The sequence below is a fragment of the Puma concolor genome, chromosome A1 (genome assembly GCF_028749965.1).
Source record: "Puma concolor isolate L17-30 chromosome A1, mPumCon1.1.hap2, whole genome shotgun sequence".
Lineage (NCBI taxonomy): Eukaryota > Metazoa > Chordata > Mammalia > Carnivora > Felidae > Puma > Puma concolor.
The window spans coordinates 151,307,402-151,334,192 of record NC_141667.1 but is presented as its reverse complement, the minus strand read 5'-3'; the positions used below and the strand labels follow the sequence as shown (position 1 = coordinate 151,334,192).

The 26,791-nt window shown below is 37.7% G+C and overlaps 1 protein-coding gene across 2 annotated transcripts; it reads right to left on the bottom strand.

The window, feature by feature from the left end:
- Nucleotides 1-340: 340 nt before the first annotated feature.
- LOC147584554 (nuclear envelope pore membrane protein POM 121-like) lies at nt 341-26,434 on the bottom strand. Of its 2 annotated transcripts, none has more exons than XM_086719707.1 (2): nt 25,162-26,434; nt 341-514 (listed from the first exon to the last, which is right to left on the bottom strand). In XM_086719707.1, exons 1-2 carry the CDS (start codon nt 26,296-26,298, stop codon nt 467-469), a joined length of 1,185 nt encoding a protein of 394 aa, XP_086575833.1. In that variant the 5' UTR covers nt 26,299-26,434; the 3' UTR covers nt 341-466. The 2 variants fall into 2 exon arrangements, with proteins under 2 accessions (XP_086575833.1, XP_086575826.1); XM_086719700.1 differs by having other exon boundaries at nt 25,082-26,431.
- Between the last annotated feature and the right edge of the window lie 357 nt (nt 26,435-26,791).

Sequence of the window (26,791 nt, the reverse complement as noted above, 5' to 3'; positions counted from 1 at the left end):
GGAGAAGCCCATGGTGTTACTGAAGAGAGGTTTTATGATGCTCTGTACATAAATACAGATGCTTCCATGGCATGACACAGAGAGTAAATATGGGAGGAAGAAATGGCGCTTTCCCCAGGCTCTACATGGAAGACAGCACCACTGTTGGAACCCTGGGGAATGAGGAGTCAAGAAGTATCTGGGCCATCACCTCAGCCAACACATGAGCATTCCCATGATAGCCAAGGGGAAATGAGAGGATTCTCTAAAAGGCTGTGGGCTCACAGATGTGGCCAGCAGAAGGGGAGGAAATCATAAGGGATAAAATGTACTGAATACAAGTATAAGTCAGATACCACAGTTAGAACTTTAGATGATTATCTTATTTAAGTATCAAAATGACACTACATGGAATGTAATATTGCACTACAAGTACAGAGTACAGTATATGTACTCAGATTTGAGGGTCAGCTCATATGCAGATGAGTCATGATGTCACTGTCCTCAAGTTTGCTCTGGATATTAGCTCCATCATCTGTAAAAGAGAAAAAAATAATAGTAACAACATAAATAATAAAAAAGGGTATTAGACACAAAGCACTTGACATAGAGGAGGACTTATATAAGCACTCTGTAACTCTCACTTATGATTATCCTTATTTTATCTGTAAGTAAACAGAGGATTAGTAACTTACCCAACACACATATGAGTCCACATTTGAATGACTGACGCTGACACAAGAACACAAAATCTTATCCATGGGAATGTACTTGGCCAACAGACTCAAAACTTATAATGTCTTCACATAACCATGCCCTAATATAAAGGTGGTAAGGGGATTTATGTATCAACCTAAAAACCTTATACCTTTCTACATTATCTTTCAAAAGTAAGGGCTAAAAAAGTCATAGTAGATATAAAATAAGAGAACTTACTCCCATACAGCCTCACTTAAAGGAACTATTTAATAATAGTAACAGAAAGAACAAAAGTGAGCCCAGAGAACAGACTTAGAATACAGGAAAAAGGATCCCAGATATGTATAATTATGTAATGTAATTAGTATCCTTACCCATTTAAAACACACATGTATAAAAATTGTTATTTTTTAATTAATTGGAACAGCTGATGGGTATTGGGACTGTGTTAGGATCCTTCAGAGGAGGATACAAATATGGAATAAATGAGACTTTTGTCAGCAAATTTACAGTCAAACTGATTTGGGTATGGGACTTCCACAGTGGCAGAGTGGGGTGGTCAGCAAAGCCTCTCCTCAAAAAGCAATGTTAGAGACACCAGAACCATAACAAGAGGGTAAAAACTTACTACTGTTCCCTGTGTCTCCCCTCTAATGGAACAAAACACCTCAGAAATTATGCAGATAGCAATAAAAAAGACTCTGAAGACTGGCAAAATGAAAGTGGACTAACTAGGAACAGGAGGAATGACATATGACAAATTCCTTGTGTATGGGTGTGTGTGTGTGTTAATTTCTCATATATCCAGGACTTGGTGCCAGAACCAAGAACCTGGGTTCTAGAACCTAGAACCACCAATGGGCATATACAAAACAACAACAACAACAACAACAACAACAACAACAACAACAACAACAACAATAAAATCCTGCTGTCTCTGGCCAAAGGACAAGAATAGAGAAGCCCAACAGAGACTGCATGGAGAGATTCAACCCTCACTCTACAACTGAGTCATCAGCAAACAACCCCAACTGCCCATGACAGCAACAGCAGCAGCAGCAGCAGCAGCAGCAGCAGCAGCAGCAGCAGCAAAACCCTTTGTCTCTTTGCCCTTTAACAGTGGCATAAGAAGACCTCAAAGAAATGGCTACTGATACCCTATCTTCAACAGGAGGTAGCTCAGGGATACCAGGCAACCCAGTGAACACTCACTGTCCCCACAGAGAGTACTAGCAGAATTAAGAAGTCCCAGGAGCCCCAGAAGAATAAAGCAGAACAGAATAACATTGCAAGTCTCTGGAATTAAACTGTCGAGCTCACAAAAATAGGTCAGAACATACAGGCTAACCTTAAACAGCAAAACTACCTGCTAAATAGAATATTGAAATAGGATAAAGAGTCTCTTAACAACATAACCAAAACATTGAGGATATAACAGAAAAATCATTCCTCATACCAAGAACCAGTGAAATCACAATTTGAATAAAAGAGTTTGCTGACACCAAAACCAGGATGAGTAAGATGATGGAATGTTAAATATTTTAAAGCAGTCATCATAAATATGCATCAATAATAAATTACAAATTCTTTCTTGAAACAAATAAAAAAAGACTAAAATTTTAAGCAACAAAATAGAAGTTATTTTTAAAAGAAAAAAATGGGGGGGGGAGAGAACCAAGAAGAATTTTTTTAAATTTAAATTTTAGTTAACATACAGTGCAATATTGGTTTCAGGAGTAGAATTTAGTGATCCATCACTTACTTACATACAACAGCCAGTGCTCATAACATGTGCACTCCTTAATACCCCTAACCCATCTAGTCCATCCCCCACCCACTTCCCTCCATCAACCCACAGTTTGGTCTGTGGTTTGTTTCTTGTGGTTTGTTTCCTTCTCTTCTCTTCCTCCCTGCCACCATCTCATATGTTCATCTGTTTTGTTCCTTAAATTCTACATATGAGTGAAAACATATGGTATTTGTCTTTCTCTGATGGACTTATTTTGCTTAGCATAATACATTCTAGCTCCAACCATGTAATTACAAATGGTGAGATTTCATTCTTTTTGATAGTTGAGTAATATTCCATTGTGTGTGTACACACACACACACCCCACTTCCTCTTTATTCATCAGTCAGTGGACATTAGGACTCTCTCCACAGTTTGGCTATTGTTTGTAATGCTGCCATAAACGTTACCTGTACCCCCTTCAAATCCATATTTTTGTATCCTTTGGGTAAATTCTGACTAGTACAATTGCTGAATTGTAGGGCAGTTGTACTTTTGGTGTTTTGAGGAACCTCCATACAGTTCTCCAGAAAGGCTGCACCAGTTTGCATTCCCACCAACAGTGCCAGAGGGTTCCTGTTTCTCTGCATCCTTGCCAACAGCTGTTGTTTCTATGTTTTTTTTTTTTAATTTTTTTTTCAATGTTTTTTATTTATTTTTGGGACAGAGAGAGACAGAGCATGAACGGGGGAGGGGCAGAGAGAGAGGGAGACACAGAATCGGAAACAGGCTCCAGGCTCCGAGCCATCAGCCCAGAGCCCGACGCGGGGCTCGAACTCACGGACCGCGAGATCGTGACCTGGCTGAAGTCGGATGCTTAACCGACTGCGCCACCCAGGCGCCCCTCTATGTTTTTAGCTTTAGCCTTTCTTACAGGTGTGAGGTGGTATCTAATCATGGTTTTGATTTGTATTTCCCTGATAAGAAGTGATGTTGAGCATCTTTTCATGTGTCTGTTAGCCATCTGGATGCCTTCTTTTGAAAACTGTCCATGTCTTCTGCTCATTTCATAGCTGGGTTGTTTGGTTTTGAGTTTGATAAGTTCTTCATAGATTATGGATACTAACCCTTGATCAGATATGTCATTTGCAAATATCTTCTCCCATTCCATAGGCTGCCTTTTAGTTTTGTTTTTGATTTTTGTTTGCCTTTGATTTTTTCCTTCACTGTGCAGAGCTTTTTATTTTGATGAAATACCTATAGTTCATGTTTACTTTTGTTTCCCTTGCCTTTGGTGACATGTCTAGTAAGAGGTTGCTCCAGCCAAGGTCAAACATGTTGCTGCCTGTATTCTCCTTTAGGATTTTGATGGTTTCCTGTCTTACATTTAGGTCTTTCATCCATTTTGAATTTATTTTTATGTATGGTGTAAGAAAGTGGTCCAGATTCATTCTTCTGCATGTCATGGCATCCATTTTCCCAGAAACATTTGTTGAAGAGACCGTCTTTTTTCCATTGGAGAGTCTTTCCTCTTTTGTCAAAGATTAGTTGACTATATAGTTCTGGGTCCATTTCTGGGTTTTCTATTCTGTTCCATTGATTAATGTGTCTGTTTGGGGGCCAATACCATACTGTTTTCATCATTAGAGTTTTTTTAGTATAGCTTGAATTCCAGAATCATGATGCCTCCAGTTTTTTTTTTTCTTTTTCAGGATTATTTTGGCTATATGGGTCTTTTGTGGTTAAATACAAATTTTAGGATTGTTTGTTCTAGCTGTGCAAAATATGCTGTTGGTATCTTGATAGGGATTGCATTAAATGTGTAGATTGCTTTGGGTAGTTTAGACATTTTAAAAATGTTTGTTCTTCCAATCCATGAGCATGGAACTTTTTCCATTTCTTTGTGTCTTCTTCAATTTCTTTCACAAGCATTCTATAATTTTCAGGTGTAGAGATCTTTTACATCTTTGGTTAGGTTTTTCTCTAGATGTCTTACAGTTTTGGGTGCAATTGTAAATGGGATTAATACCTTGATTTCTCTTTCTGTTGCTTCATTATTGGTATACATAAATGCACCAATTCCTGTACATTGATTTTATATCCTGCAACTTTCCTGAATTCATGTATCAGTACCAGAAATTTTTTGATGGAGTCTTTCAGGTTTTCCATGTAGAGTACATGTCTGTACATGGACATAGTGAAATAGTGAAAGTTTTACTTCTTCTCTGCTGATTTGGATACCTTTTATTTCTTTTTGTTTTCTGATTTCTGAGGCTAATAGTAATGATGAGAGTGGACGTCTTTGTCTCATTCCTCAGTATAGGGAAAAAGGCTTTCAGTTTTTCCCCATTGAGGATTATATTAGATGTGGATCTTTCATATATGGCTTTTATGATGTTGAGGTATGTTCCATCTATCCATGCTTTCTTGAGGGTTTTTATCAAGAAGGAATTCTGTATTTTGTCAAATTTTTTTTCTGTATCTATTGTCAGGACCATAGGATTCTTATCCTTTTATTAATGAGGTGTATCTTGATTGATATACAAATATTGAAGCAGCCCTGTAGCCCACTTGATCGTGGTGAATAATTCTTTTAATATACTGTTGAAATTGATTGGCCAGCATCTTGTTGAGAATTTTTACATCCGTGTTCATTAGGGATATTGGCCCATAACTCTCCACTTTAGTGGGATCTTTGTCTGGTTTTGGAATCAAGGCAATGCTGGTTTCATAGAATGAGTTTGAAAGTTTCACTTCCATTCTCTTCTTTTAGAACAGTTTGAGAACAATAGGTATTAACTCTACTTTAAATGTCTGGTGGAATGCCTCTGGGAAGCCATCTGGCCCAGGACTCTTGTTTGTTGGCAGATTTTTGATTACTGATTCAATTTATTTGCTGGTTATAGGTCTGTTCAAATTTTCTGTTTCTTCCTGTTTCAGTTTTGATAGTTTGTGAGTGTCTAGGAATTTGTACATTTCTTCCAGATTGCCCAATTTGTTAGCATATAATATTTCATAGTATTCTCTTATAATTGTTTGTATTTCTGTGGTATTGGTTGTGATCTGTCTTTTTTTACTCATTATTTTATCTATTTGTGTCCTTTCTATTTTCTTTTTTATATATCTGGCTAAGGGTTTATTAATTTTATCCTTTCAAAGAACTAGCTCTTAGTTTCATTGATATGTTCTACTCGAGGTTTTTTGTTTGTTTCTATATCATTTATTTCTGCTCTAATCTTCATTATTTCCCCTCTTCTGCTGGCTTTAGGCTTTATTTGCTTTTCCTTTTCTAGCTCCTTTAGGTGTAAGATTAGGTTGTATATTTGGGACCTTTCTTGCTTCTTGAGATAGGCCTGAATTGCAATGTACTTTCCTCTTAATACTGTCTTTGCTTCATCCCAAAGGGTTTGGACTGTCGTGTTTTCATTTTCATTTGCTTCCATGTATTTATTTATTTCTTATTTAATTTTCTGGTTAACCCATTCATTCTTTAGTAGGATGTTCTTTAACCTCCATGTATTTGAGGGCTTTCCAAATTTTTTCTCGTAGTTAACTTCAAGTTTCATAGTGTTGTGACCTGAAAATATGCATGGATGATCTTGATCTTTTTGTACTTGTTGAGTGCTGATTTGTGACCCAGTATATGATCTATTATGGAGAATGTTCCATTTGCACTTAAGAAGAATGTGTATTCTGCTGCTTTAGAATGAAATGTTCTGAATATATTTATTAAGTCCATCTGGTCCAGTGTGTTACTCAAAGCCATTATTTCCTTGTTGACTTTCTGCTTGGATGATCTGTCCATTGCTGTGAATGAGGTGTTGAAGTTCCCTACTATTATTGTGTTACTGTCAATAAGTTTCTTTGTGTTTGTTATTAATGATTTATATATTAGAGTGCTTTCAAGTTAGAGGCATAATTATTTATAATTCTTAAATCTTCTTGATAAATAGACCCCTTAATTATGATATAATGCCCTTCTTCATCTCTTGATACAGTCTTTGTTTTAAAATCTAGTTTATCTGCTATAAATATGGCTACTCTGGCTTTTCTTTTAATGTCCATTAGCATGATAGATGGTTCTCCATCCCCTCACTTTCCATCTGCAGGTGTCTTTAGGTCTAAAATGAGGCTCTTGTAGGCAGCATATAAATGGATCCTGTTTTTTTTTTTTTTAACCCATTCTGATACCTTATGTCTTTTGATTGGAACATTTAGTCCATTTACACTCAGAGTGATAATTGAAAAATATGAACATTGTGTTGTCTGTAGAACTGGTGTTTCTGGTGATGTTCTCTGGTCCTTTCTAGTCATTGTTGCTTTTGGTCTTTTGTTTTGTTTTGTTTTTTCTCCACTGAAAGAGTCTCACTGTCTCACTTAAAATTTCTTGCAGGGCTGGATTACTGGGCATGAACTCCTTTAGTTTTGTTTGTCTGGGAAACTCTTTATCTCTCCTTCCATTCTGAATGACAGCCCTGCTGGATAAAGAATTCTTGGCTGCATGTTTTTCCCATTCGGCATGTTGAATATATCCTGCCATTCCCTTGTGGCCTGCCAAGTTTCTGTAGACAGATCTGCTGTGAACCGATCTCTCTTGCCTTGTAGGTAAGGTTTTTTTCTTCTTGTTTTCATGATTATTTCCTTGTCTGTGTATTTGTGAATTTGACTATGATATTCCTTGGTAATTGTCAGCTTTTGTTGAACTTAAAGGGAGTTTTCTGTGCTTCTGGATTTTGATGTCTGTGTCCTCCCCAGATTAGGAAAGTTTTCAGCTATAATTTGCTCACATACACCTTCTGCCCCTTTTTTGTGTCTCTTCATTTTCTGGGACTCCTATGATATAATTGTTTTCCTCTTAATAAATCACTGAGTTCTCTCTATGTCTTGTATTGTGGGTCTTTTGCCTTGTTTCCCACTCTTTTCAGCTTCATTATTTTCCATAATTTTATCTTCTGTGTCACTGATTTATTACTCTGCTTCATCCATCCTTGCTATCATGGCATCCATTGGAGATTGAATCTCAATTATACCATTTTTAATTTCAGCATGACTAGATTTTAGTTCTTCTATCTCTGCAGAAAGGGATTCTCTAGCATCTTCTATGGTTTTTTTCAAGCCCAGCTAGTATCCTTGTAATCATGGTTTTAAATTCTAGTTCAGACATCTTACTTATATCTGTATTGATTAAATCCCTGGCTGTGAGTTCTACTGTCCTTTCTTTCTTTTTTTAAATTTTTTTACCATTTTATTTAATTTATTTTTTAAATTTACATCCAAGTTAGTTAGCATATAGTGCAACAATGATTTCAGAAGTGTATTCCTTAATGCCCTTTACCCATTTAGCCCATCCCCCCTCCCACAACTCCTCCAGTAACCCTCAGTTTGTTCTCTTATGCTTTGTCCCCCTCCGTTTTTATATTATTTTTGCTTCCCTTCCATTATGTTTATCTGTTCTGCATCTTAAAGTCCTCATATGAGTGAAGTCTTATGATATTTGTCTTTCTCTGAATGACTAATTTCTCTTAGAACAATACCCTCCAGTTCCATCCATGTAGTTGTAAATGGCAAGATTTCATTCTTTTTGATTGCCGAGTAATACTCCATTGTATATATATACCACATCTTCTTTATCCATTCATCCATTGAGGGGCATTTGGGCTCTTTCTGTACTTTGGCTATTGTGGATAGTGCTACTATAAACATTGGGGTGCATGTGCCCCTTCAAAACAACATACCTGTATCCCTTGGATAAATACCTAGTAGTGTAATTGCTGGGCCATAGGGTAGTTCTATTTTTAATTTTTTTGAGGAACCTCCATACTGTTTTCCAGAGTGGCTGCACCAGCTAGCATTCCCACCAGCAGTGTAAAAGAGATCCTCTCTCTCTGCATCCTCGCCAACATCTATTGTTGCCTGAGTTGTTAATGTTAGCCATTCTGACAGGTGTGAGGTGGCATCTCACTGTGGTTTTGATTTGTATTTCCCTGATGATGAGTGATGTTGAGCATTTGTTCATGTGGCGGTTGGCTATCTGGATGTCTTCTTTGGAGAAGTGTCTATTCATGTCTTTTGCCCATCTCTTCACTGGATTATTTGTTTTTTGGGTGTTGAGTTTGATAAGTTCTTTATAGATTTTGGACACTAATCCTTTATCTGATATGTAGCTTGCAAATACCTTCTCCCATTCTGTTGGTTGCCTTTTCATTTTGCTGATTGTTTCCTTTGCTGTGCAGAAGCTTCTTATTTTGATGAGGTCCCAGTAGTTCATGTTTGCTTTTGTTTCCCTTGCTTCTGGAGACGTGTTGACTAAGAAGTTGCTATGGCCAAGGTCAAAGAGGCTTTTGCCTGCTTTCTCCTCGAGGATTTTGATGCTTCCTGTCTTACATTGAGGTTTTTCATCCATTTTGAGTTTATTTTTGTGTATGGTGTAAGAAAGTGGTCCAGGTTCATTTTTCTGCAGGTTGCTGTCCAGTTTTCCCAGCACCAGTTGCTGAAGAGACTGTCTTTATTCCATTGGATATTCTTTCCTGCTTTGTCAAAGATTAGTTGGCCATATGTTTGTGGGTCCATTTCTGGGTTCTCTATTCTGTTCCATTGATCTTAATGTCTGTTCTTGTGCCAGTACCATACTGTCTTGATGATTACAGCTTTGTAACACAACTTGAAGTCTACTGTTCTTTATTTTGGGATGAATTTCTCCATCTTGTTATTTTGTCCAGAAAAGAAAAGAAGAAGAAAAAAAATGAAGAAATAAAAAGAAAAACAAGCAAACAAAATACCTCCTAGATCCTGTATGTGTTTTGGTCTACTTGCTAAAGAAATTTAGATCCAAAAATAAAATAAAATATAAGAAAATAAAATAGGGGTGCCTGAGTGGTTCAGTAGGTTAAGCATCCTACTCTTGGTTTCAGCTCAGGTCATGATATCACAGTTTTTTAGTTTGAGCCCCGCATCGAGCTCCATGCTGACAGTGCGGGGCCTGCTTGCGATTGTCACTCTCCCTCTCTTTCTCTGCCCCTCCCCTGTTCACACTCTGTCTTTGTCTCAAAATAAATAAACTTCAAAAATAAATAAACTTCAAAAAATATATATATATATGCATATATATAACAAAATATAATAAAAGACAAGAAACAATAAAATTAAAAGAATATGTATATATATAAAATGTATAAATAAAAATAATAGTAAAAAAAGGAATTTAAAAACAAGAAAATAAATGAAAAATAATAATAAAATAAAGAATAACGGTAAAACTGAAGTTAGATCGTATTTTCCCTAGAGCTGAAACTTTGCAACACTACGATCTGTAGACTTGGTGCAAGGGAGTTGTTTGTGCTGGTCTTTGCCGGAAGGTCCTGCATCACTGACTCTCAGGCTGACGTGTGTCATGGAAACACTTCCAGGATGCAGGGGGTGGGGCTTGATGTAAGAGACTTCAGCCTCCGCTAGATGGCGCTGTGCTTCCCTCTGAAGCCTGATGTTGCTGGGATTGGGGAGTAGATGGAAGATGGCATCACTTCACCCTTTAATCCCATGGGAGGGGAACTCACCTCTGTTCAGGTGGCCCTTACAGAAAAGCGTCCTAGGCTTTTGTCAAATCCCTGTCCTTAACCTGTCTGTACCTGGCAGTTGGCACACCCAGCACCACAGTTCTCCTGTGTTTTATCTCTGGCTGGTGACTGTGATTCATAACCCCAAATCTTAAAGGGCCGGGCCTGGAGCAGACCTGCTCTCTTCCTCTGCCCTTCACTGGCCTGTCCCAGAAAAGTAGTCACATGGCACACTCACAGTGTCTGGAATATATTGTGGCACACAGTGTAAAGCTGTGATCAGGTTATTTGCAGTCTCTGTGTGCCTCTGTTTCAGAAAAGCAGTCACACAAGGCAAGCCAAGTGGCTGGAGTCTACTTCAGTGAACAGCAAAAAGCTGCAACCAGTATGTCTACCATCTGCAGGTGCTACCATAGCAACTCCCTGCTATTGAATGGTCACTCAATGGCTCCCAACAGGACTATTGTCCTTGAAGAGACAAAACCAAAACCAAACAAACAAAAGTCCTCTTCCAAATATACACCGGGAAAGGAAGCAATATCTCTTAGTGCGACCCAGGGGATCCACACACTATGGGGTCTTGTGTGAATCCTACAAGTCATTCCTTCCCCACCACTCTCTCCCTCTCTTCCTTACCACTCTCCATGAAAAAGTTTCCCTTCCTGCTGTGGTACTGAGACTTTCCTCTCCCCCAATTAATAGCTCTGAACCTCACATCTGCCATGTTCTCCCACTCCAATTGTACAGATTATTTTCTTAATCCTTCGATTGATTTCCTAGTTGTTAAAAATAATTTGATGATGGAGGGGCGCCTGGGTGGCGCAGTCGGTTAAGCGTCCGACTTCAGCCAGGTCACGATCTCGCGGTCCGTGAGTTCGAGCCCCGCGTCAGGCTCTGGGCTGATGGCTCAGAGCCTGGAGCCTGTTTCCGATTCTGTGTCTCCCTCTCTCTCTGCCCCTCCCCCGTTCATGCTCTGTCTCTCTCTCTGTCCCAAAAATAAATAAACGTTAAAAAAAAATTAAAAAAAAATAATAATTTGATGATGATCTAGCTGTGTTGGAAGGACAAGGCAAGCTCAGCATAACCCCCACTATTCTGCCATTTTAACTTCTCCAAAACCTTAAGTGGAAATTATACAACTGAAATAAAATAACTAACGTTTAAAAACTTGCTAGATAGACTCAATAGTAAGTGAAGATGACAGAGGACAGAATCAATGAAAACAAATGAGTAGAATTTACCCAATCTGAGTAAAGAGAACACAGTACACCAAAAAAAGGGGGGAAGAGTGTGTGAAAGATCCTCGGGAACTTAAAAGACTAAAGAAAAAGGAGGTCTAGCATTCATAGAATTTATATTATCAGAGCCCCAGAAGAAGGAGAGGACAACGTGTGGAAATAAACATGTATTGGAAGAAATAATGGCTGAAAGTCCCAAATTTGGCAAAAGACATAATTCTACAGATTCAAGAAGCTGAACAGTTCCCAAAAAGGATAACAAGAAAAGAAAAATCCATGCCGAGACACAGCAAAACTAAACTTCTGAAAACTAACAAGGAAACAATTTTATTTGTTCTTTTAGTGTTTATTTATTTTGAGAGAGAGTGAGCATGAGCAGGGGAGGGGAAGAGAGAGGGAGAGGGAGGGAGGTATGGAGGGAGGGAGGGGGAGAGAGAGAGAGAGAGAAAGGGAGGGGGAGAGAGAGAGAGAGAGAGAGAGAGAGAGAGAGAGAGAGAGAATCCTAAGCAGGCTCCATGCTCACAGTCCAACTTGGGGCTTGATGCAGGGCTTGATTTCACCACTTCGAGATCATGACCTGAACTGAAATCTAGTCGGATGCTAAACTGGCTAAGCCCCGCAGGTGCCCCAAAAAGGGAAACAACTTTAAAACAGCCAGAAAGAAGCAAGATATTGCATTGAAGAGAGCACCAATTTGAACGACAACAGATTTCTCATCTAAAACAATGGAGGCTAAAAAGAAAAGACACATCTTTCAGGCGTTGAAAGCAGAGAACTGTCAATTTTGAATCCCATGTCCTTCCTTCAAGAGTGAATAAGAAATAATGATATCCTAAAACAAGGAAAACTAAGAGACTTTATTGCTAACAGACCTAGTCTTAAATACCGGCTACAGGAAGATCTCCAAATAGAAAGAAAATGATAAAACTGGAAGTAAATATAATACACAATACTTCAGTTCATGAGTTTTTTAATCATATTTTATGGTTGAAGCAGAAGTTATAACACCATCTGATGTGGTACTTAAAGTATATAGTGGAAATAATTATATTTTTTAAAGTGGAAGGGTAAAGGTAGGTAAAGTTTCTACATTTCACGTGAAGTGATAAGACATCAACACCAGTAGGCTGTGATTACATATATGTATGATTATAACTAGAACAACTACTATGAAAACTACACAAAAAGTAATATGCTGGAGAACACTATAAATCAGTCAAAATGGAACTCTAAAAATGTTCAGCTAACTTACAGGATAGAAGGAAAAAGTAGCAGAAGAACATAAATATAGGAAACAGACAACAAATAATAAAAGGACAGAACCATGCCCGAATATACCAATAGTTACTTTAAATGTCTATGGTCTGAATACACAAATTGAAAGACAGAGTTTGGCAGACCTAAATGTAGTTTGCCTGCAAGAACTCACCTCAAACATAATGACATACCTATGCTGGAAAGGAAAAGGACAAAGCATGCAAACATTATTTTTTTAATCAGAAAGGGATATATTAACATCAGATAAAGTAGACTTTGGTGCAAAGAAAGTAAGTAGGGATAAATAGGGACATTACATAACAACAAAAGGACCTATCCACCAAGAAGATACAGCAATTCTAAAGGTGTATGTACCAAACAATAAAGCTTCAAAATACATGAAGCATGGGGCGCCTGGGTGGCTCAGTCGGTTAAGCATCTGACTTGGACTCAGGTTGAGTTCAAGCCCTGCATCAGACTCTGTACTGACAGCTCAGAGCCTGGAGCCTACTTCGAATTCTGTGTCTCCCTCTCGCACTCTGTCACTCTCTCAAAATAAATAAACATTTAAATTTTTTTTTAAAAAAAACAAACTACATGAAGCAAAAAACTGAAAGAACCAAAAGAATAGACAAATTCACAAGTATAGTTGGGGGTTTCAGTCCTCATTTATCAATTGATAAAATTAAACAGAAAATCAGCAAAATAGAAGAATTCAGCAATGCTATAAAGAAAAAGAACTTGATGGACATTTGTAAAATACTCCAAAAATAGTAAAATACACATTCTTTTCTGACATCCATAGAACAATTATCAAGATAACACTTAAGGAGGACCATAAAATAAACCTTAACAAATTTAAAAGAGTAGAAATCATAGAGAAGGTTCTCTGACCATACTAGCATAAAGCTAGAAATAAATTACAGAAAGTGAACAAAAAAATCTTCAAATATTTGGAAATTAGATGACATACTTCTAAATAATTCATGAGTCAAAGAGAAAGTCCCACAGGAAAAATATATATATAATGTATTGAATGTAAATGAAAGCACAACTTATCAAAATTTGTGGGATGTAGCCAAAGCAGTGCTGAGAGAGGTACTTATAGCGACAAATGTTTACTTTAGAAAACAGAATTCACTAAGTACCTGGGTGGCTCAGTCAGTTGGGCGTTTGACTTTGGCTCAGGTCATAATCTCACCATTCATGGGTTTGAGCCCCGCATCAGGCTCTGTGTTGACAGCTCACAGCCTGGAGCCTGCTTTGGATTCTGTGTCTCCCTCTCTCTTTGGCCCTCCCCTGCTCACACTCTGTCTCTCTGTCTCTCTCTCTCTTAAAAACAAACATTAAAAAAAAAACAGAACTCAATAGAACTCAATAATCTAAGTTACTACCTCCAGAAATTAGAAAAAAATAAAAATAAATACCAAGAAAGCAGAAGGAAAGAATTATTAAAGACAAAAGCAGCAGCCAATGAAATTGAAACAGGAAAATAGAGAAAATTAAGCAAAACCCCACTTTTCTGAAAAAAATAAAATCAACAAGCTATAGAGAAGAGATGGTTAGTAGAGGGGAAGTGGGTGGGGAGATGGGTGAAATTGGTAAAGGGGATTAAGAGTATACACCTTGATGAGCACTGAGTAGTATATAGAATTGTTGAATCGCTATACTGTACACCTGAAACAAATGTAACATTGTATGTTAACTACATTAGAATTAAAACTTAAAAACATTTAAAAACCCAACAAACAAACAAATAAGCAAGCAAAAAAAAAAACCCTATAAATGAATTCAGAGAGATTTGACATGTTTATTATGTTGAGATTTTTGGTCCTTTCACATGGTAGGTCTCTCCAAGAATTTAGATCATCTTTTATTTCTTCCATTTGCATTTTTTATTTTTATCTCACAGATCCTGTGCATATCTTGTTTGATTTATACCTCAGTATTTCGTTTTCTCTGAAGAAATTGTAAGTGTGTTATTGCGGCTTTGATTTTAGTTTCTACCTATTCACCATTAGTATATAGAAATGAAATTCATTTTTGTGTATTGATCTTGTATCCTGAGAGCAGGTCAAGCTCAATAATTTGCTTCAGGAGGATTTATTTTGTAGATTTTCCTGGGATTTTCTATACAGACCATCATGCCATTTGGAAATGGAGTTTTATTTTTTTCCTTTTCAGTGAATATCTCTTATATTGCAAATATCTTCTCCCATTCCATAGGTTGTCTTTTAGTTTTGTTGTTTCCTTTGCTGTGCAGAAACTTCTTTATTTTGATGTAATACCAATATTTTATTTTTGCTTTTATTTCCTTTGCTTCAAGAGATTTATCTAGAAAGATGTCACTATGGCTGATGTCAGAGAAATTACTGCCTGTGCTCTCATCTGGGATCTTTATGATTTCCGGTCTCACATTTAAATTCTTAATCTATTCTGAGTTTATTTTCGTGTATGATGTAAAAAAAAAATGTGGTTCAATTTCATTCTTTTGGATGTAGCTGTCCAGTTTTCCAAACACCTTTTGTTAAAGAGAATGTCTTTTTCCCATTGAATAGTCTTATCTCCTTTGTTGAAGATTAATTGACCATATAATTACAGGTTTATTTCTGGGCTTAATATTCTGTTCCATTGATCTGTGTTTCTATTTTTGTGCCAGTACCATACTGTTTTGATTACTGTAGCTTTGTAATATAACTTGAAGTGTGGAACTGTGATGCTTCCTGTTTTCTTTTTTCTTTTTCTTTTTTTTCAAAGATTGCTTTGGTATTTGGGGTCTTTTGTGGTTCCATACAAGTTTTAGGATTGTTTGTTCTAGTTCTGTGAAAAATGCCATTTGTATTTTGATAGGGGTTGCATTAAATGTGTAGATTGCTTTGGGTAGTATAGACATTTTAATAATATTGGTTCTTCCAATTCATGAGCATGGAATTACTTTCCATTTCTTTGTGTCATCTTCAATTTCAATTTCACCCCTTTGGTTAAATTTATTCCTAAGTATCTTATTACTTTTAGTGCTACTGTAAATGGGATTGCTTTCTTAATTTCTCTTCTGCTGCTTCATTATTGGCATATAGAAATGCAGTGGATTTCTGTACATTAATTTTGTATCCTGTGACCTTGATTAATTCATTTATCAGTTCTAGTAGATTTTGGAGTTTTCTGTATATATAGTATCAGGTCATCTGCAAATAGTGAAAGTTTTACTTCATCTTTACCAATTTGGACACCTTTTATTCCTTTCTCTTGTCTGATTGCTGTGGTTAGGACTTCTAGTACTACGCTGGATAACTGGTGAGAGTGGATAGCCCCATCTTGTTCCTGACCATGGAGGAAAAGCTCTCAATTTTTCACCTTTGTCTATGGTGTTAGCTATGGGTTCTTCATAAAAGGCCTTTATTATGTTGAGGTATGTTCCCTCTAAATACTTTGTTGAGGGTTTTGTCATGAGTGTATCTTACGCTTTTTCAAATGCTTTTTCTGCAGTTATGGAAGTGATCGTATGGTTTTTGTCCTTTCTCTTATTAATGTGATGTATTACATTGATGGATTTGAAAATATTAAAACACACTAGCATCCCAGAAATAAATCCCACTTGATCATGGTGAATTTTTAAAAATATATTGTTGGGTTCAGTTTAACATAATTTTAAGGATTTTTACATTTATGTTCATTAGAGATATTGGCCTGTGGTTCTCTTTTTGTGTGGTATCTTTATCTGGTTTTGGAATCAGGGTAATGTTGGCCTCATAGAATGAATTTGGAAGTGATCTTTCCTCTTCTATATTTTGGAAAGGATTACCTTGCTGGTAATCTGTCTAATCAGATTTTCTATTTCTTCCTGCCTCAGTTCTGGTAGTTTATATCTTTCTACAATTTATCTATTTCTTCTAGGTTGTCCAGTTTGTTGGCATATATTTTTTCATAAAATTTTCTTAAAATCCTTTGTATTTCTGTGGTTTTGGTTGTTATTTCTCCTCTTTAATTTCTGGTTTTTTTTATTTGAGTCCTCTCTCTCTCTCTCTCTCTCTCTCTCTCTCTGCCTCCCTCCCTCCTTCCCTTTCTCTTTTGATGAGTCTGGGTAGAAGCTATTAATTTTGTTGATCTTTTCAGAGAACAAGCTGTTGGTTTCATTGATTATTTATGCTCTAATCTTTATGACTTCCCTTTTGCTGGCTTTAGGCTTTGTTTGTTGTTCTTTTATAGTTCCATTAGGTGTAAGTTTAGATTTTTTATTTGACATTTGTCTTGCTTCTTGAGGTAGGCCTGTATTGCTATTAATTTCCCTCTTAGAACCACTTTTGCTGTATCCCAAGGGTTTTGGACTACTATGTTTTCATTTTCATTTGTCTGCATGTATTTTTTGATTTCCTCTTTCATTTCTTCACTGAACTATTCATTGTTTAGTAGCATGTTATTTAAACTCCAAATATTTGTGCTCTTTCCAGAATTTTTTTTGTGGTTGATTTCTAATTTCATTGCATTGTGGTCAGAAAAGATGCATGGTATAATTTGATCTTTTTGAAATTGTTGAGACTTGTTTTGTGACTAATATGTCATCTATTCTGGAGAATGTTTTGTGTGCTGGTGAAAAGAATGTGTATTGTGCTGTTCTGGATGAAATGCTCTGAATATATCTATTAAATCCGTATGGTCTACTGTGTCATTCAAAGCCACCATTTCTTGGTTGATTTTCTGTCTGAATGATCTGTCCATCAATGTAAGTGGGGTATCCCCTATTATTATTGTGTTACTATCAGTTAGGTCCCTTATATTTGTCATTAACCATTTTATGTGTTTGGGTGCTGACATGTTGGGTGCATACATACTTACAATTGTTATGCCTTCTCTTTGGATTGTCTCCTTAATGATTATATAGTGTCCTTCTTTATCTCTTGTTACTGTCTTTGTTTTAAAGTCAATTTTTTCTCATATAAGTATTGCTACCCCTGCTTTTCTTTTCACATCCATTTGCATGATAAATGCTTCTGCATCCCTTCACTTTCAATATGCATGTGTTGTTAGGGTCTTACATGAGTCTCTTGTAGGCAACATATAGATGGCTCTTTTTTAATCCAGTCTATCACCCTATGTCTCTTGATTGGAGCATTTAGTACATTTACATTAAAAACAATTATAATAGGTATATACTTGTTGCCATCTTGTTATTTGTTTTGTGTTTCTTTTTGTGGATTTGCTCTGTTCCTTTCTTTCCATGCTATCTTCTCTCACCGTAAGTTTGCTGTCTTTAGTGACATACCTGGATGACTTTCTCTTCATTTTTTGTATATCTACTACTGGTTTTTGATTTGTGGTTACCATTAAGTGTGTATAACATCTTCTGCATACAGCAGCCTATCTTAAGTTGATGGTCACTTAAGTTTGAACCCATTCTTTACTCTTCTCCCCATGTTTTAGGTATATGGTGTCATAGTTTATGTCCTTTTATTTTGTGAGTCCCTTGACTGATATCCTTATTTTTACTCCTTTTATACTTCTTATTTTTCTAATTCTTACTTATGGCCTTTCCTTTATACTCAGAGTCCCCTATAACATCCCTTTGCTGAGGGTTTTATCAAGAATGGATGCTGTACTTTGTCAAATGCTTTTTAACATATGTTTGCATCTATTGAGAGGATCATATGGTTCTTATCCTTTCATTTATTAATGTGGTATATCACATTGATTGATTTGTGAATATTGAACCAAACTTACAGCCAAGGAATAAGTCTCAGTTGATTGTGGTGAATGATTCCTTTAATGTACTGTTGGATTTAATGCGTAGTAACTTGTTATGAGTTTTTGCATCCGTGTTCATCATGAATATTGGCCTATAATTCTCTTTTTTAGTGGGGTCTTTGGTTTTGGAATCAAGGTAATTATGGCCTTGTAGAATGAGTTTGGAAGTTTTCCTGCCATTTCTATTTTTTAGAACAGTTTCAGAAGAATACATTTTAACTCTTTTTTAAAATGTTTCATAGAAGTCCCCTAGGAAGCCATCCGGCTCTGTAATTTTTTTTGTTAGGAGATTTTTGATTTCTGATTCAATTTCTTTGCTGGTTATCAGTCTGTTCAAATTTTGTTTCTTTCTGTTTCAGTTTTGGTGGTTTATATGTTCATAGGAATTTATCCACTTCTTCCAGATTGCCCAATTTGATGACATAGAATTTTTCATAATATTCTCTTATAATTGTATTTCTGTTGGTTATGATTTCTCCTCTCTCATTAATGGTTTAATTATTTGGGTCCTTTCTCTTTTCTTTTTGATAAAGCTGGGGTTACCAATTTTATTAAGTCAAGGAACCAGCTCCTAGTCTCATTGACCTGTTTTACTTGTTTTATTATTATTATTATTATTATTATTATTATTATTATTATCTTCTATATCATTTATTTTCAGCGAGGATCTGAGGGATTCTCAGATCACACCATCTGCTCCCAGCCCTCTCCCTGCTTTCTCCACTGAATCACTGTAGTGCCTGCCAGATTCAACACCAGCCAGGGTGTGGACCTCTAGAACTCCAGTCTTTGAGCTCTGCTAGTTGTAAAAACTCAAATAATCAGTCCCTCTCCTTTTCCCAGTAAATAGCCTCGGCGAAGTGTTTTCTTTGTGCAATCTCCTTTGTGCTGCTCTCTCTCCTCTGTGATCAGGGCTCCCTCTCCTCTGCAGCACCTGAGATCCTTTTGTTCCTCAAATCACATCTCTGCACCTCCTATCTTCCATGATGTAGTCTCTTCTCTCCCACTAATTGTGCAGTCTGCTCTCTCAGTCCTCAGATCTATTTGTTGGGTGTTCAGAATGATTTGATACTCATTTAGCTGTGTTCGAGGGACAAGGTAAGCATAGGGTCCTCCTACTACTCCATCATCTTAGCTCTTATCATGAAGAAACTGATTTAAAAGGCATAAGTTTACAAAATAATAATTATCAACCTGGGCTTATAACATATAAAGATGCAATAGTCTCTCAGAGAGGAAAAATAATATATCTATGTTGGAGCAAAGTTTACATTATTTACTGGAAATAAATTAGTATTAATCAATTAATTCATATTAATCTGAGATATACTTCCTTTACATTTTATTTTGATATAATTTTATGTTTGCCAGCAAATTTGGGGGGAAGGTACAGGGAGTTTGTATGTACCCTTTAGTCAATTTCCCCCAATCACAATACCTGTATAACCATAGAACAACATAAAAACAAGAAAAATTACATTGGTACAATCTACAAAGTTTACTCATTTTTCATTATTTTACATGTATTTATGTGTGTGTATTTATATGCAATTCAATTACAATGTCTATGCAGATTTGTGTAACCACCACAATCAATATGCAGAACTAATCTATCACCAAAAGCCTCCCTTGTGACATCTCTTCATAGCCATATATATCCACCCCATGCCTAACCCTTGTCAACTACTAATCTATTCTCTATTTCCATACTTTTATTATTTCAAGAATGTTACATAAATGGAATCATATGCTATGTAACCTTTGGAGACTGACTTTATTCACTCATCATAATTCTCTTGAGGTCCATCTAAATTGCGTATCAATAGTTCATTTTTTTTAACATTTATTTATTTTTGAGAGACAGAGTGATCAGGGAGGGGCGGAGAGAAAGGGGAGACACTTAACTGACTGAGCCACCCAGGTGTTCCTCGTTTATTTTTATTGCTGAATAGTATTTCATAGAATGATGTACATAGTTGTTTAACCATTCACCCATTGAAGGACTTTTGGGTAGTTTACAGTTTTGAGATATCAGGTATAAGGCTGCTATAAACATTGGTGAACATGTTTTCTCATGGAAATAAGTTTTCATTTCTTTGTGATAAATGGCCATGAGTACAACTGCTCAGTCAAATGTAAGTCCACTTTTGGTTTTCAAAGGAACTGCCAAACTGTTTTCTAGAGTGGCTGTATCATTTTGCATTTTGACTATCAATGTATGAATGACCTAGCATCTTCACAGCACTTGATATCATCACTACTTATTTTAGCCATTCTCAGAGGCATGTAGTAATAGCTCATTGCGGTTTTAATTTGCATTTCCTTACCAGCTAATGGTGTTAAATATCTTTTGATGTATTTATTTGTCATCTGCATGTAAGGAGGTAGATATTTGAAAATTTAAGATGCATATTGTAATTCTTAGAGAAACCACTATGAAAATAACTCAAAAATAGTAAAAATAAAGGGGGAAGAGAGGAGATTAAAATTATACACTAAAAAAAAATCTATTTAGCACAAAGGTAGTAAAGGAGCAACAGAGAAGCAAAAAACAAAAAACAAAAACCACACACGAGACAAATAGAAAATAAGTAGCAAAATGGAAAAAGTAAACCCAACCATGGCAATAATTACAATAAATGTGAATAGATTCAAAAGTACAAATAAAAGAACAGAGACTGGATTTTAAATAGCAAGACCCATTATATGCTGGGCTATAAGAGATACAGCTTAGATTCAAGTATAAAAACAAATTCAAATTAAAAGAATGGAAAAATATATTAATCGTAAACAGTATCCATAAGAGCTGGATTAACTGTAACAATATTTGGCAAAGCTAACTTTAAGTCTAAAAATATTACAAAAGAGAAAGAGGGACATTTCATAATGATAAAATGGTCAATAATCAGGAAGCTATCACAATTTAAAACTTATGTGCAGCTAACAACAGAGCTCCAACATCCACACAGCCAAAACTTACAGAATTGAAATGTAAAACAGACAATAAGACAATTATAGTTGAGTATTTTAAGCCTCCATTTTCAATAGCTGATAGAAAAATTAGACAGGAAATCAGCAAGAATAAAAAGACATTTTAAAAAATTTTTTTAATGTTTATTTATTTTTGAGAGATAGAGACAGAGCGTGAGGGGGAGAGGGACAGAGGGACAGAGAGGGAGACAGAATTGGAAGCAGGCTCCAGGCTCTGAGCTGTCAGCACAGAGACTCCAGGCTCTCAGTTGTCAGCACAGAGACGACACGGGGCTCGAACTCACAAACCATGAGCTGAAGTCAGACGCTCAACCAACTGAGCCACCCAGGCTCCCCTAAAAGACTTATTTTTAAGTTTTGGACAACACTATCCAACAACTCAACTTGACATTGATTGAACACTCTGCCCCCAAACAGTAGAATATACCTTTTTTTAAATACCTATGGAACATTTTCCAAAATAGAGCATATGGTTGGCCATAAAAAATGTCCCAACAAATTTAAAAGGATTGAAATCATTAAATGTAGGTTTAAGATCACAGTGGAATAAAATTATAAATCAAAACCAGAAAGAAATGTGCAAAAATCCCCAAATATTTGGAAATTAAAGAACATACTTCTAAACTTAGGGTAAAAGAAAAAAATCATAATAGAAATTAGAACATATATTGAACTGAATGTCATCCAAACATAGTTTCAACATTATTCTAATGCCATTAAAAAGGCGAATTTATAGCTTAAAATGCCTAAATTACAGAAGAGAAAGGTCAAATCCCTAATCTTCCACCTTAAGAAACTTCTAAGAGAAGAGCAAACTAAACCCAAAGGAAGCATTAAGAATTAAATAATAAAGATTAGAACCTAAATTAACAACAAAAATAGAAAACAGCAATAAAAACCACAAAAAATCAACACAATTAACAACGTTTAGACACACTGACCAAAAAGAAAGCAAGAATGAGAATGGGAGACATTTAGGTGGAGATACAGAATAAAGTCACTAAGAAAATTAGAAATTGAAGAGAGGGTATCATTTTCTACCTTACAAATATTAAGATTATAAGGAAATACAATGGACAATTTTATGCCAACACATTAGACAACTTACATGAAATGGGCAGATTCCCAGAAAGACACCAGTTACCGAAACTGATTCAAGAAGAATTAGAAAACCTTAGTAGGCCTACAGCAAGATATTGAATTAGTAATTTTTAAATCTTCCCATAGAAACCCAGGCCCAGATGGCTCCATTGGTAAAGCCTCCCAAACATTTCAAGAAGAAATTATACCAATCCTTCTACAAATTCTTCCAGATATATAGGAGGGAACCCTTCCAGCTCATTCTATGTGAGCAATATTACTCTGATATCAAAGCCAGACAAAAAGAGCACAAGAAAATAAAATTTCAGACCAATATCTCTCATGGATACTCAAACACAGAATACTCAGACACAGAAGTACTCAACAAAATATAAGCAAACTGCACACCAAAAAGAGTGAGATTCACTGTTTGCAAATTAAAATCAACTAGATTGTTAGACTGTTAGGAGAACCCGAAATGGAATGCAGACTGTGAGAAATGAATCTAAGTGTAATACAAATGAATCACATAACCTCACTTGAAGCTGAAAGGAGCTGAACCAAGTGATTCTTAAAAGCAGTGTTTTGGGGGCACCTGGGTGGATCAGTCGGTTAAGTGTCTGACTTCAGCTCAGGTCACGATCTCATGGTTGGTGGGTTTGAGCCCCGCATGCTGACAGGTATGAGCCTGGAACCTGCTTCAGATTCTGTGTCTCCCCCTCTCTCTCTGCCCCTTCCCTGCTCACACTCTGTCTCTCCCTCAAAAATAAATAATAAAAAAACATCAAAAATTTTTTATAAAACAGCACAATAATTGCTGTAGGCAAGATCCACTGATGATGCAAAGTTCAAGGACAAACATAATTTTTTGGTAGCATCAAAGTATGATTTCCCCCCTGAAATATTTATTACACAGGGAAAAATAACTATCCAATGGAGAACTCTGGTATACATCACCTTAACCAGGTGATCAAGGCTAATATTTCCCATAGTAAGATATATGGATATTATGTACCCTTGAGGTGACGTGCTGAGAAGGGTACATCACCTAAGATTTTTCTTCAAAATCCTAACCTCAATGTTCTTATGAGAAAAAAGAGAAATCCAGATTGAGGGAAATTCTACAAAATACCTAACCAGTACTCTTCAGACACATCAAGGTTACACAAGATATTAAGACAGAGAGATGGTCAGTTGGGAGGAGACTAGGAGACATGACAACTAAATCAAATTTGAGATTCTGGACTGATACTGGGACAGAAAGAAAACTTTACTAGAAAAACTAGGAAAATCCAATTAAAGTCTGAAGTTTAGCTAATAGCATCATATCAGTGTCAGTTTCCTGGTTTCAACCATTGTTCTGTAAGATATTAACATTAGGAGAAGCTCAGTGAAGACTAGATGGGGATTCTCTGTAACTTTGTAACTGTCTTGTAAGTCTACAGTTGCATCCAATTTAAAAAATTTAAAAAAGACTAAGTTGTCACAGCCATTTCATAACATACAGTAGGCATGATCAAGCCCAGAGTGATGTCGGGTGAGCCTGTGAGACACAAAAGAGGGAAAAGGCTGGTGCATGGGTTGCCACCTCATGGTCTCAAATACAAAAATCAGGAGTCAGTGTCTAGAGCATAAAGTGGTGCTGCTTTGCCATCAGCTGAGCCACAGAAAACCTGACACAGTTAAGACCAGCTACTTGTACAAGTCAATTTTTCCTCCATTGTGTTCAAAGAGAAAAGACATGGAATATTTGGCATAACAAAAAATCACATATGTATTCAATATATATTATTATATGATACATATTGTATATTTTGTATATATTACACATATTATATACATTTTATATGTACAGGAATTATTATATATATCACCTATTATATATATCACCTATATATACATATATTACATATGTATATAATGTATGCATATATTTTATATTAATTGTATGTTCTATTATTATGTATAATAATTATACATTATACATTATACATATGTAGTATGTTATATATATATTATACATATGCATTACATATATATTATGTACATTACAGATAGCAAATTATGTAATATATATAATACATTTAACAATACACATAATACATATTATATACATATATATTATATATGACTATATAAAACATATATAACATATAAATATATATGACTATATATGTGTGTGACATACATAACTTTGTTCATTTATTGAATGTTTATGTGGTACCGAGTGTTCATATGTAGAAAGAGAAAGACTGAAGGCTGTCTTGCCTGCTCCTGCCTGGAGAAAAACTGGTCCAAATCTTGTTCTTCGGTTGCAGGGATCACTGGGTGGGCTGGCCTAACAAGCTCCAGCCACCCAATTTCTAGGGTCACATCAGGCAGAAAGACAATGGGAATGAAACATTGTCTCTATGGAGACAGCTAACCTACTTGATGGGGGTAGTTGGCCCACAGGCACAGTGCCCTGGGCATAGCAGAACTTTGATGGTTTCCTACAATGCTCCTCCAAAGAACCAGTGAGGCCCTGCACAAAGTACTGGGGAATAAACCCTGGTGGACCAGGGAAAGGAGGACCCCTTTCTTACAGCCAAGCCAAGTAAGGCAAAGGTTTAGAGAGAACCAAGAAAAACAGCCCATGGAGGTGCCCCTCCATCCAACTATGGGAAGGCCACTGGGCCTGGGGAGTTCTGCATCTGCCAGAAGTCTTCTGCTGTGAATTAGTGCTGGGAGCTGGAGGAGGGAGTGCCTGCCACAGGCGGGTATGGACAAACAGGAAAGCTGAGGGGCGCTACAGTTGGAGATGGCCTCAGTCTTACCCTTCCAAGGCCTTGTTGATCCACTGGATCGCAGCTCTCTTCTCTAAGTCAAGGTCTTCAGCAGTGACTCGATAACCCACCTGGGGTGGTGGGAGCAGGATCAGTGAGTCATGTCGCCTAGAGGACAACAGCAGAGGAATCTTGCGCTTCTGGGGCCTGGAGCTGTCAGGTAGAGGTGAGCGATCCCTCAAACTTTGCTTCTGCCCAGAAGGTGCATCTGCAACATTTTCATGCTTGATCTTCCTTTGTGGTTCTACTGAGGCTGAAGAGCTAGAATGATAGCTTTCCTCACTGGCTTTCTTTGCAGCCACTTGGGGCTGGTATGAGGCTGGGCCTCGGATCCCAGCTGTGCCTGGGAAGCTCCTCGGCAGCGGTGGGAACCCTCGAGTGGAGCTGTAAGAACTGGTGATGGCATTGCGTTTGCTGCATGAGCTCAAAAAGCAGGTGTGGGATTTCCTAATCAGGCTGTCTTCTAAGCTGGTAGAACAGAAGTCTCTCTTCAGAGGCCCCGGCCTGGGCACAAAGGAAGAGAGGACTCCGTTGACCATCAGGCGTCTAAATGCTGACTGCATGCTCCCACTGCACTCGGCATCCCCTCTCAGATCATCCTGCCTCTTGGGGACTGGGTGCCCTTCTTCAGGCTTTGCCAGCTCTTCCCTGCTCTCAACCAGGGAGGTCAGGTCTTTCTCTTCTTTGGCTTTCGCTTGACCATTCTCTTCGAGGGCCCTCATCAAGGTCTCCCTTACACAAGGATTTGGGAGGTGATTAGACAGCGAAGACCACATACAGAGGACTGTCTCCTTCAGAGCCAAACCCAGCGTCAGCTTGCCCTTAGCAGATGCCATCTTCAGGATCACTGAAGTGCAGAACATCTTGGACCTGCAGGCAGACAGCACAGGCTTCGGATGGAGGGTGTGGGGCACTGAGGAAAAGACCCCCATAAATAAACACCGGGCCTGCTGGATTGGATATTGCCGCAGATGGACTATGGCAAACCGCCGACGGTACCGACGACGACGGGGTGAAGCCACAAGATTCTCGCATGACGGCCTGCGAGTTAGGTCCAGGGTGGGGGCCGCCGAGTGAACCCGGCAAGTCGGAGGAACACTGCGGGCTGGGTGCGTGGGCCCGAGGCTCTCAAGCGTCTCGGGCGGGTCCCAGCCTAGCAGAGAAGGGGACAGCGGCCGAGGGCGGGGCCGGCTCAGGTAACTGCCCATGAGGAGCACTTCTGCAAGGTCGGGTCCTTCAAATGAAGTCAGTGGCTCAGGTTTCCGTTAGCTGCCAAAGGGGCCAGGCAAAGCGCACACTGTTGGGTGTGCCGCCTATGACGCGTCCTTGGAACGTGTGAACAAAGAAAGGGGCGCGCGAGTACTGCACGAGGGATGGGCGCGCGCACCCAGGTCGCTTCCCAACCACTACTTCTCATCGAAGGCACGAAATAGACCAGCTCATTGCGGGCACAGCCGCCCTTCATCAGCCAGGCCCCAGTTCCTTTGGGGGTGGGGAAGGTGCAACACCATGGTTCCCAGAACCCAGGAACGGCTCCAGGCTCAGGAGTGCTCCCTCCAATCCGGAGATTCAGAGTCAACACCAGGGTCTACCTGTGCTTACTCTAGCCCCCCATACCCAGAGGTCAAACCACTCAGAATCTGTGGTGCCTAGATCCTAAGGGATGGTACAACCACCTGAGTGTTCAGGAAGCGGGAGGAC